General features: G+C 46.4%; 1 protein-coding gene across 3 annotated transcripts in view; it reads right to left on the bottom strand.

The window, feature by feature from the left end:
• The window catches only part of LOC119261828 (golgin subfamily A member 3-like), a 32901-nt gene extending 24649 nt beyond the window's left edge, over window positions 1-8252 (bottom strand). Inside the window, exons 1-3 of one of the 3 annotated variants that reach the window (XM_037531678.1) lie at window positions 8170-8252; window positions 7062-7313; window positions 2913-3122 (exon numbers count right to left, since the gene is read on the bottom strand). In XM_037531678.1, the coding sequence (XP_037387575.1) occupies window positions 2913-3122; window positions 7062-7197 (346 nt within the window). In that variant the 5' untranslated portion in view covers window positions 7198-7313; window positions 8170-8252. Of the gene's footprint in view, window positions 1-2912; window positions 3123-7061; window positions 7314-7428; window positions 8116-8169 lie in introns of those variants that run through there. The other 2 variants (XM_037531680.1, XM_037531679.1) reach the window with 2 other exon arrangements.
• Window positions 8253-12623: the final 4371 nt, after the last annotated feature.

The raw sequence follows: 12623 nt of genomic DNA, 5'->3' as shown, positions 1-12623 counted from the left end.
GAGTCCCGCTCACGTGATGAACGACAGCAAAGAGTCGAACTCGTCACGCAACGATTCAAACAGTCGGACTCGGTTAGTCGGGATTAGTGCAGCGCATTCAGCCAAACGCATGTGAACCTGAACGCAGCCAAGAGCGGGAAAAATGAGCCAGGAGGTCCCAGAAAACAGCGATTCAACTCAACAGGTGAATTCCTCACTCAGCAAAGGAACAGTTCGGCAAAAAAATCCAGTTCACACATTCACATTTACGGCTGACGCTCTTCTCCAGAGCGACTTACAATTTGATCATTTTACACAGGGAGGCCAAGGTGGTGTTGGGAGTCTTGCCCAAGGACCCTTATTGGTGTAGTGTAGAGTGTTTACCCAGGTGGGGATTGAACCCCAGTCTACAGTGTAGAAGGCAGAGGTGTTAACCACTACACCAACCAACCACACAGCCAGCTTCCTTCCACAAGGGCGTCTGAAGTCTGCTTATCCGGCATCAGCAGCGCAGCCACAAGGCTAACGTAGCAAACGGGTAATGAAAGCGCATGTTGACGCATTAGCATCACGCTAACTACTTGCCGAGCCACCGCACGCTGGCCTCAGTGTGCCTCACCTGATGATGTGGTTTATGGCCCACTGTACCCTGCAAACATGGCCTAAAGTGAGTTAGCATGATGCTAATCCGTTTACACACGTTTTCATTACTTGTTAGCTAAGTTAGCTACAGGCTAACTGCTTGCGAAATCATCACAAATTCTCTCGAACTGCGCGCGAAGTGTTTAGTGTGGCACACTCATCTGTAAGCATGGGCTAAAGTAAATTAGCATGATGCTAATCTGTTGACACACGTTTTCATTACTTGTTAGCTAAGCTGGCATCACGTAACTGCCTGCCACGTGATCGCACACTTCTCTCAACCTGTGTGGAGTGTTTATCCATCTCCAGCAGACCGTTATCTGTAAACATGGACTAAAGTAAGCTAGCACAGCTAAAAACAATAGCAACCACCTGGAACTGGGAATTCTGTTCATTTTTACAGGCATGTAAACACGTAAATATGTAGATATGCAAAGTGTATTTAGAAAGTATGTTTAGAAATGCATGAAAATGACCAAAAATGGATTTTTGCCTGATTTACTTTAGTGTGTGAAACAAGTAAAACAGTATATTTATTTCTTTTTCAAGTGGGATCGACACTTAGCCCATGCATTAATCATAATCTAGACTTTGAAGTGAATGACGTGAGGCAGGCAGGTTCGACGCCTTCTTTAAACGTAGCACTTTCTTTGATTCGTGTTTTTAAAATAAGCTTCCGATTTTTCACTTATGAAGTCAGAATGTGATGAATGATCGGGAATGTCGGCTACCAACGCTGGATAGGTACTGCGCCGCATCACATACGAGTTATCTACTAAAATCAGAATCGGCCATAAACCTTCAGGATCGATGCACATCTCGAGGACAGAATGTCGTCCAGAGCCAGAAACCACACAAACAAGCATATTGGAGAGTAAACACAAGCTTCCCGTTATCCGTCAGCCTCTCAGCAATCTCAGGACGGGAGTCCCGGCTTTCCTACAACATCTGAGGTAAAGGGGTGATTTTCTGCCGAACTGTTCCTTTAAATGAAGCCAACGATTGCAGGCGTGTGACAGAAATCCAGCCGCGTTAATTAAAACTGCTCCCCGAAGCAAAAACCAAACACAACCCACAAACCAGACGGAGGACGGCTGCAGCCAACGGCAGCACTCCTGCTAGAACCTCTTAACCTCAGGAGGCTCAACAGCACAGGCACAACCAGAGAGTTCTAGAGCAGGAGATCAAATCACGGAGCCAGGCGGGCGAGTCAAACTCGGGGTTAAAGCGATAGTTGGGTGGAAAATCAAATTTACAGTTTAGCCCCAGACCTGAAATGTAGTTGATCAATCAAGACGTGTTTGGTGTCTGTTCGCTGCTTTAGGTTTAGCGCTGTAGCGATGAGGCTAATGGAGATGACGAGTAAAGGAAGCTTATTCCCCACCGATTAGCACCGCATGCCTAAGCCGTCTGGGCGTGGAGGGGTTAAAGGGGCACTCTGACTACAATCATCCTGCACCCTGCACATGGTTACTTCTTACATAAACACACCGACTCCCATCGAGCAGTGGCGCTGCGATACGTCTCGGAGAGAAATATTCGGGTTGAAAAACGAGGAACCTCCCCTTCTGATGATGCACCTTGAAGGTGGGAGGAGCTTTTGGGAAGCTACACAGCTAACGCTACTGCCGAGAAACTGAAAGTCTCATGCATATTCATTAGCCTCATGGATATTCATTAGACTTTAGCAGCTCTACATGAGTCGAATTATTCAACAGCGTTTTTGGGCCAATGTTAAAATAAAAAAAAAATAAATAGATTCGAGAAGTCGTAATACTTCAAGACGAAAGGTGTACTTTTTAGAATAAATCCATAATATTTTGAGTATAGTCGTAATAATTTGATATACTTTGCTCTAATTTGACTACAACTTTTCACGGTATTAATGTCACTTTAATTTCATAATTCTACGACATACATTCTCAGAAAATTCCAAGCTTTATCAGTGGTGGATTCCCAACATTCGTACGATGTTACTGGGGAAGCATGCGAGGTGTTGCAGTGAGAGAACACTAAGAGGAGAAAACACAAACAGAACGAGTGCAGAACCCGATGAGAGTGGACAGTGTTGACCAGTCCGCTACTTATTAGCCTCATAGCTCCAGCGCACAGAAACAAACTTCAGACACCAAACCTGTCTGGGCTGAAGGGCCACATTCGGGGCAGGTGGGAAAACTGAAATTTCTGCTGAACTGTGGGTTTAAGAAACAGGCAGGGTGAGGGTTGGAGGGGTAACTGGGGCGGTACGGGCGGGTCAGGGTTGGGGGGGTTACTCAGTGTCGTGTGCTTACACAATTCGGTCTCCTGCATTGGAATACTTAGTCTGAGTGACTGCAATGCGTCGCTCTTGTGAGCAGAGCCGTCTGGCTTCTCTAGGCTGTGAGGGAAAGAGGCCACACCTGGGTCGGGCCGGGCGCTGGTGGGGGGCCGTGCAGGGTCCCCTGCGGCTCCCGGAGGCTCCGACGCCTCGCCGTTCTCCAGCGGCTCTGCTCGGACATGACCTGCAGGAGAAACGGACACATTACATCAGCAGCAAGTCCAGAGGTCTGGATATAGTGTTAGCCCAAAACACAGTTAGTCCAGAGGCCTGGATATAGTGTTAGCCCAAAACAGTGTTAGTCCAGAGGCCTGGATATAGCGTTAGCCCAAAACAGTTAGTCCAGAGGCCTGGATATAGCGTTAGCCCAAAACAGAGTTAGTCCAGAGGCCTGGATATAGCGTTAGCCCAAAACAGAGTTAGTCCAGAGGCCTGGATATAGCGTTAGCCCAAAACAGAGTTAGTCCAGAGGCCTGGATATAGCGTTAGCCCAAAACAGAGTTAGTCCAGAAGTCTGGATATAGCGTTAGCCCAAAACAGAGTTAGTCCAGAGGCCTGGATATAGCGTTAGCCCAAAACAGAGTTAGTCCAGAGGCCTGGATATAGCGTTAGCCCAAAACAGAGTTAGTCCAGAGGCCTGGATATAGCGTTAGCCCAAAACAGAGTTAGTCCAGAGGCCTGGATATAGCGTTAGCCCAAAACAGAGTTAGTCCAGAGGCCTGGATATAGCGTTAGCCCAAAACAGAGTTAGTCCAGAGGCCTGGATATAGCGTTAGCCCAAAACAGAGTTAGTCCAGAGGCCTGGATATAGCGTTAGCCCAAAACAGAGTTAGTCCAGAGGCCTGGATATAGCGTTAGCCCAAAACAGAGTTAGTCCAGAGGCCTGGATATAGTGTTAGCCCAAAACAGAGTTAGTCCAGAGGCCTGGATATAGCGTTAGCCCAAAACAGAGTTAGTCCAGAGGCCTGGATATAGCGTTAGCCCAAAACAGAGTTAGTCCAGAGGCCTGGATATAGCGTTAGCCCAAAACAGAGTTAGTCCAGAGGCCTGGATATAGCGTTAGCCCAAAACAGAGTTAGTCCAGAGGCCTGGATATAGCGTTAGCCCAAAACACAGTTAGTCCAGAGGCCTGGATATAGCGTTGGCCCAAAACAGAGTTAGTCCAGAGGCCTGGATATAGCGTTGGCCCAAAACAGAGTTAGTCCAGAGGCCTGGATATAGCGTTAGCCCAAAACAGAGTTAGTCCAGAGGCCTGGATATAGCGTTAGCCCAAAACAGAGTTAGTCCAGAGGCCTGGATATAGCGTTAGCCCAAAACAGAGTTAGTCCAGAGGCCTGGATATAGCGTTAGCCCAAAACAGAGTTAGTCCAGAGGCCTGGATATAGCGTTAGCCCAAAACAGAGTTAGTCCAGAGGCCTGGATATAGCGTTAGCCCAAAACAGAGTTAGTCCAGAGGCCTGGATATAGCGTTAGCCCAAAACAGAGTTAGTCCAGAGGCCTGGATATAGCGTTAGCCCAAAACAGAGTTAGTCCAGAGGCCTGGATATAGCGTTAGCCCAAAACAGAGTTAGTCCAGAGGCCTGGATATAGCGTTAGCCCAAAACAGAGTTAGTCCAGAGGCCTGGATATAGCGTTAGCCCAAAACAGAGTTAGTCCAGAGGCCTGGATATAGCGTTAGCCCAAAACAGAGTTAGTCCAGAGGCCTGGATATAGCGTTAGCCCAAAACAGAGTTAGTCCAGAGGCCTGGATATAGCGTTAGCCCAAAACAGAGTTAGTCCAGAGGCCTGGATATAGCGTTAGCCCAAAACAGAGTTAGTCCAGAGGCCTGGATATAGCGTTAGCCCAAAACAGAGTTAGTCCAGAGGCCTGGATATAGCGTTAGCCCAAAACAGAGTTAGTCCAGAGGCCTGGATATAGCGTTAGCCCAAAACAGAGTTAGTCCAGAGGCCTGGATATAGCGTTAGCCCAAAACAGAGTTAGTCCAGAGGCCTGGATATAGCGTTAGCCCAAAACACAGTTAGTCCAGAGGCCTGGATATAGCGTTAGCCCAAAACAGAGTTAGTCCAGAGGCCTGGATATAGCGTTAGCCCAAAACAGAGTTAGTCCAGAGGCCTGGATATAGCGTTAGCCCAAAACAGAGTTAGTCCAGAGGCCTGGATATAGCGTTAGCCCAAAACAGAGTTAGTCCAGAGGCCTGGATATAGCGTTAGCCCAAAACAGAGTTAGTCCAGAGGCCTGGATATAGCGTTAGCCCAAAACAGAGTTAGTCCAGAGGCCTGGATATAGCGTTAGCCCAAAACAGAGTTAGTCCAGAGGCCTGGATATAGCGTTAGCCCAAAACAGAGTTAGTCCAGAGGCCTGGATATAGCGTTAGCCCAAAACAGAGTTAGTCCAGAGGCCTGGATATAGCGTTAGCCCAAAGCACAGTACGTTCAGGGGCCTAAAGATTCAGTGGCCTGAAAAATCAAAGACCCAACACAAAGTCAGCTTGGGACTTGAAGATAAAGTTGGACCAAAACAGATTTAGTAAAGGAGATCAAAATTGGTCCAGTAGCTCCAACAGAGCTAGCGCTGGGACATGAAGACAGCAATATCATAAACAGAGAGATGGTCCAGCTCAAGGACACAGTTATACCAAAACAGCGTTAGAAAGAAACAACCAGACCAGGGCTCCCAGTATAGACTTAGCACAGAACAGCATTAGTCCAGGACCCCTGGGGACAAGAATGCTGTAATATGGCCAACATTAGATTAAGTAAGGAGCTCTGCTGGACTAGCGCACCTCGGCCTGATCCTAATCATCTCTATCTCACCGCTTTGATCTTCTCTCCACAGTTCATGAGCAACTGAAGTTGCGTAACAGTCTACAGCTGTGAAAACACTCTGCGCTGAGCCGAGTCTACCGAGCTAAGCAGTGTTATTACTGTTATAACACTGTTATTACTACCTCCTCCTTCACTGCTATAGGGTAACGGGCTAACAGCGGTGAGCCTGACTGACCGCTCGGGCACTGGCAGGCCTTGTTTGTGCACTGATCAGTGCTGTTTGATGTCAGTGGCAGCCTAAAACACTGTGAAGTGGAATTTTACTCCCACTAAACTTTCCGTTTCTTGTTGAGAAACAAGTCAAACAGCCTGATCAGGTAAAAACAGCACAGAGGAAGGAGGGAAGCTGAGGCTGCGCAGCAGAAACAGCCCAGCGTTTCAGTCTGAGCCGATGTTTACGCCGACTGTCCTATCACAGCGAGTAAACAGGCGGCAGGACTTGTGACCTGCCGGACAGTCATGCATACCGTGTTTACGCTGTAAGACAGTGCGGTGCATCTGTCCAGGAAACAGTGGTCATTCACGCAATGCACTGCTTGGCTTCACAGACGTCCAGTGAATCCGAACTTTTCCCAACGAGTAAAGAGCCCAACTAGTTACTGTGGGTAACTTAATAAAACCATAACTCATTAAATACCGAAATATTAAATACTGAAATTATACAAAATAATTATGAATAATTCAGTATCTACTCTGATGAATTATTCACTTTCTATTACAAATCGCTCTGTATTAGACATGAATTACTGTATTTACTACAAATGACTACTAAACTACTAAAAATAATTCAGGAATTACTACAAATTATTCAGTGTCTACCTCAAATTATTCATAATCTACTATGTATTACTTAGTAACTACTATGATTATTTTCTACTACAGAATGTCATATCTACTTTGAATTATTCGTCATCTACCATGAATTATTCAATATCTACTACGAATTAATTAGCATCTACTATGAATTATTCAGAACCCACTATGAATTATTCATCATCTATTACAAATTATTCAATAACTACCTAGAATAATTCAGGAATTACTACAAATTATTCAGAATCTACTATGAATTATTTATTATTTACTGTGAATTATTTCTTGTTTACTATGAATTACTCAGTAACTACAATGAACTATTCAGTGAATATGAATTATTCAGTATTTACTATAGATCGATTACCTCCCTCTGTAAATGACACGGTTTAATCCTGATACACTTAATAAGCTTAAAAGCAGTTTAGTTTTTTTAAATAATCCCCTGAAGGCAAATCTCCTTCATATTCCGGTGGTCTCTCACCATTGGGAATTTTCTCTGCGGCGGGTGAGTTTTCCGGCTCTCCGGGTTTGTGGGAGCCTACGGCGTTCAGGGTGGGGTCTTCAGTGGGTGGGGTCGGCTGAGGGGCCGCGCTGGTTTCTGCTTTTCCGTCCTCCATCTTTGAGTGAGCTGATGTGATGCCGCACCGGCATCCATGGACAGAGGCAGGACTCTCAGGGTCAGGGGTCCTCACCGCATGGCCGGCGGGATTAGATCCTGAAGTGATGATGAAACCTGGGAAATAAATGGAATAAATTATATGGAACATTCTGCTTGACTGAACTGTACAGAGCCTCGCCTGCACGCAAGTTAAAAAGGAAAAATGGGTAGAAAAATATACGTTTTTTACTTCTTGTTTAAAATAATGATGTCATAAGATTAGAGTGAAAAAAAGCACAGAAAAAATTAAAAATGAGGGTAAAGGCAACCCAAAACACAGCCTGTCAGAACTGAAGCCATAGAAATGATAGACTGAGGTAAAGAAAGGCAAGTCAGCCTCTCAGCGAGGAAATGGACCCTGTAAAGCATCCAGAACACGTCAGCTTCACTGCGAGAGGCAGAGAGGCAGAGAGGCAGAGGATTAGGCAGGAAAGGCCAGTTAATGCCACAGACTGGCTACAGAAAAGCCAGGGGCTAAAATAAGGCTCGGGTCCGGGGCAGGGGGTCTCGGCGAGCCGCGGGGCAGGGGGTCTCAGCGAGCCCCCGTGTTGGAGGAGACGCTCCTGATTTCCAATAAGCGGTTAAAACACATTTAACATCTAATATAAAGAGACTCGCAGGACAAGCGCTCAGCCTCTCGCTCCAACGTTCCGGTCCACCTTAAGCAGTGCAGCAGTCCCACTCTGCGCCTCGGCCGTTACAGTAACGTCTGACGCGCCGTTTAAGGTGGACCGGGAAATTCGACTCGGGAGCGAGCGAGTACGAGCCCGAGCAGTTAGCATTAGCCTCCCTCACAGCTCGACCCCCCGACCACAGCGAGCCGAGCGGCCCGAGCGCCGCGCCGCACACGGGCCGCGGCGCCGCCAGGATCGCGGGGAAGCGCTCGGAGCGCGTAAAGACGAGAAAAAGCCGCGCGTTAAAAACGACAAACCTGAAAACCTGCGCCGCAGATACGTGGCTGTTTAGATCCCGGCACTTCATCAGTCCGGACAGAAACGTCGGCCAGCGAAACACGCACCACAAAGGTTCCGCCTACAGCAGGGCGCTAAACATCAGAGACCATTTAATTTCACTAATCTAATAATATAATAACTATCTCATAAAATATGAGAAATAATCTAAATATGAGAAAACATACACATAACCTACAGAGATATACATCAAAAACGCTGAAATACAATGAGAATATATATATATATATATATATATATATATATATATATATATATATATATATATATATATACATATCCTCAGTCCTGGCTGGCGACCATGCAGTTGGAGTTTGTCCCAGTGTGAAATAAAAGAGTATTGGGAGCGAGTGGAGTCCTTCTTGGAGCGAGTGGACAGGGTTCTGGAAAGGGTCCCGCCTACAGGCTCCATAGTCTTACTGGGAGATTTCAATGCTCACGTTGGCAATGACTGGGAGACCTGGAGAGGCATGACTGGGAAGCCTGCCCGATATAAATCTGAATGGTGAATTGTTATTCAGGCCTCTGGACTAACTCTGTTTTAGGCTAACACTATATCCAGGCCTCTGGACTAACTCTGTTTTGGGCTAACACTATATCCAGGCCTCTGGACTAACTGTGTTTTGGGCTAACACTATATCCAGGCCTCTGGACTAACTCTGTTTTGGGCTAACACTATATCCAGGCCTCTGGACTAACTGTGTTTTGGGCTAACACTATATCCAGGCCTCTGGACTAACTGTGTTTTGGGCTAACACTATATCCAGGCCTCTGGACTAACTCTGTTTTGGGCTAACACTATATCCAGGCCTCTGGACTAACTCTGTTTTAGGCTAACACTATATCCAGGCCTCTGGACTAACTGTATTTTGGGCTTACACTATATCCAGGCCTCTATATGGTGATTGTCCATAACGAACACCAAGTTCGAACACAAGGATGTTCATAAGTGTACACGGTACCAGAGCTCCTTGGGTCAAAGGTCAATGATCGACTTGGGCCCGTATGTTCTGGACACTCGGGTGAAGAGAGGTGCTGAGCTGTCAACTGATCAACATCTGGTGGTGAGTTGGATCAGATGGCAGGGAAGACTGATGGTCAGACCTGGCAGACCCTAGCGAATAGATTAGGGTGTGCTGGGAACGACTGTTGGAGGCCCCTGTTCGGAATGATTTCAATTCCCACCTCCAGGAGAGCTTTCCTCATGTCCCAGAGGAGATAGGGGACATGTCCCAGAGGAGATAGGGGACAAAAAGAGGCCTTTAGGGACTGGATGGCCCGAAGGACTCCAGACTCAGCAGCAACAGTGGCAGAAGCAAAATCCAGGGCGTGGGAGGAGTTTGGCGAAGCCATGGAAAAAGACTTTCTTTCGGTCTCAAAGAGGTTCTGGACAACTGTCCGGCGACTCAGGAGCGGTCGGGGTGGCTGTGCCCAAACTATATTCGGCAAGGGTGGAGAAACTCTGACTTCAAATGAGGATATTGTCGGTCGGTGGCAGGAGCACTTTGAGGAACTCCTTAATCTGGGAGACAAGCCTCTCTCACAGGAGTCAGGGCCAGAGGCTTCTGGCAGGTCAAGTTCCATTTCTCTGGTGGACGTCACTGAGGTAGTTGGTAAGCTCCTCAGTGGCAAGGCACTTGGGTTGGATGAGATTCGTCTGGAGATGGTTAAAGCTCTGGATATTGTGGGGCTGTCGTGGCTGACGTGCCTCTGCAATATTGCATGGACCTCAGGAACAGTACCCTTGGACTGGCAGACCAGATTGGTGGTCCCTATTTTTCAAAAAGGGGGACCGGAGGGTGTGTGCCAACTATCGGGGTATCACACTGCTCAGCCTCCCTGGGAAAGGCTATGCCAAGGTGCTGGAAAGGAGACTCCGACCAGTAGTTGAACCTCAGATTGAGGACGAACAATCTGGATTCCGTTCCGGCTGTGGAACAATGGACCAGCTTTTCACCCTCTCACAGATTGTTGGCATGGGAGTTTGCCAACCCAGTCTACATGTGTTTTGTGGACTTGAGGAAGGCTTGTGCCCATGTTCCTCGAGATATCTTGTAGGAGGTCATCCAGGAGTATGGGGTGCCGGGGCTACTACTCCAGGCCATTCAATCTCTGTACTCCCGGAGGGAGAGCTGTGTCCGTATACTCGGCATTAAGTCAGACTCTTTCAGTGTTAGCGTTGGACTTCGCCAGGGTTGTGCTCTGTTTCCACTCCTGTTTGTGATGTTCATGGACAGAGAGTCAGGGCGTAGCCGGGGTCAGGAGGGCATTATGTGTGGAGGCCGGAGGGTGGCATCTCTGCTGTTCACAGACGATGTTGTTCTTTTGGCTGAATCACATGGATGCCTCCAGCGCTCACTGGGGCAGTTTGCAGCTGAGTATGAAGCGGTTGGTATGTCGATCAGCACCTCCAAGTCCATGGTCTTAGCCCGGAAAAGAATGGTATGCCCACTCCAGGTAAGGGGAAAGGAGCTGCCCCAGGTGGAGGTTGTTTAAGTATCTCTGGGTCTTGTTCACGAGTGATGGGAAGAGGGATGGTGAGATCGGCCGCAGGCTGGGACAGGCGGCAGCAGTAATGCGGTCACTGTACCGGACTGTAGTGGTGAAGAGGGAGTTGAGCCAAAAGGCGAAACTCTCTGTTTACCGGTCGGTCTACATCCCGACCCTCACCTGTGGTCATGAGCTGTGGGAAATGACCCAAAGAATGAGATCGCAAATTAATTTATAATATATATTATATCAGCGTGTGTGTTCACTAGTGTGTATGTGGTGTTTCGCTTCACGGATGGATTAAATGTGGAGGTGAAATTTCCCCGTTTGTGGGATTAAAAAAGTGTCACTTATTATTTTTATTATTATACTTTCCGCCACTTCTTAAACAACGGCATGTTTCTGTATATTATTGTTTAGTCCTGTATGCTGTATATTATTACATTTACATTACTTTATTTTGGCATTTACCTTTAATTAGAAACATTAAGTGTAAAATTTTTTCTGATTTTTAAGTGTAAATTAAATAAATCATATCTATTGTATTAAAGCATGTGAATAAATACACTGAACTGTTCTACTGCTAGATATTTTTGTTATATTTCCACATTTAACTCTAAAAATCTATCGATAGTTTGATTTAATTCTTCCACGGCTGCATCTGCACACCCAGCGACGGCCGTCTTTAAAGGGGAGCTCAGGCCTAAAACCAGCACTCCATGTTATTCGGTACGAGTGCAGAATTTCCTCCACCAGCCTCGTCAGTTTAACAGAATTCATAATAGTTTTATTTTATTTTCGTGGTTTTATCGATCAGTGTTCTCACTACACTACCCAGCATGCATTGTGCAAAAACATCACACCACCATTAGTGGAATCACACTTTAGTGTTTCAGAAATCTACGGAGCCCCGCTGGTGACATCCTGTATAAATACAGATAACGCGTGGCCACGACTTAGTAAACCGGGATCTCGTTCCCACGCCTTACTAATGATTTAAGCCACGACTTAATCATCTCATTCCCACACCTTACTAAGTCATGGTCATGCATTAGGACCTCGTTCCCACGCGTTAATAAGGTGTGGCCATGCATTATTTTATTTATACAGGAGCTGTTCTCCCCAATAAAAGTAAATAAGTAAAAGTGCTGATGGTGATCACTGCTGGTGAAAGTTTGGGTTCTAGATATCTGAAGTCAGACTGTAACACAGCAGTGTGATCCCTCATAGGTCAAACTTCAACACTGCGGCCCAGGCGTGTTTGGAGACCAGTGACGAGACATGGTTGAAGGAGAAATCGTTGGTTTTTTATTTGGTTTCTTCACAATCCTCAAACACGGTGCACCAAACATCACCACCACCATAAAGCGCGAGTTTTCCTGCAGTCAGTCCGTCAGAGAGCCGCCGTGAAGACAACGGGCCCGACTTTCACATCAGGAGCCCAGAAGAGGACTAGAACTTTTCACCCAGAAGGTTTATTCAGAACAAAAATGACCAACGTTCAGTTTTCAAATGTTAGACATGCCGAGCAGCAACTCAGTATAAAAAAGCGCACCCTCCTGAGCCCACCGCCCCCACCCCCACCCCAACCCCACCCCACTTCAGCACAAAATCCCTTTTACATGGAGGTCCTTCACCACCACCTGCAGGAGTGGAGGAACATAAAACTTCAGTTTCTGGCAGCTGTAGATAAATTGTTCAGCTTAAAGCCAAAATATAAAGACATTCCTCAAAATTCAAAACTCAAACTGAAAATTTAAAAATACTTCTCAAAACCGTCAAGTCAAAAATAATCACTCCTGAAAATGATCAACTTACCCTGGTGAAATTCTCAGTACCTCAAAATAATTCTGTACTTTCTTGAAATTTAATAATTTTGGCACAGTCAAAAAAAGTTTTTAAAATCAAAATTTCAAGAAAACTC

The sequence above is a fragment of the Pygocentrus nattereri genome, chromosome 20, assembly GCF_015220715.1.
Source record: "Pygocentrus nattereri isolate fPygNat1 chromosome 20, fPygNat1.pri, whole genome shotgun sequence".
NCBI classification, from domain to species: domain Eukaryota; kingdom Metazoa; phylum Chordata; class Actinopteri; order Characiformes; family Serrasalmidae; genus Pygocentrus; species Pygocentrus nattereri.
The sequence above is the reverse complement of the archived record's forward strand: the minus strand, read 5'-3'. Positions and strand labels throughout refer to the sequence as shown.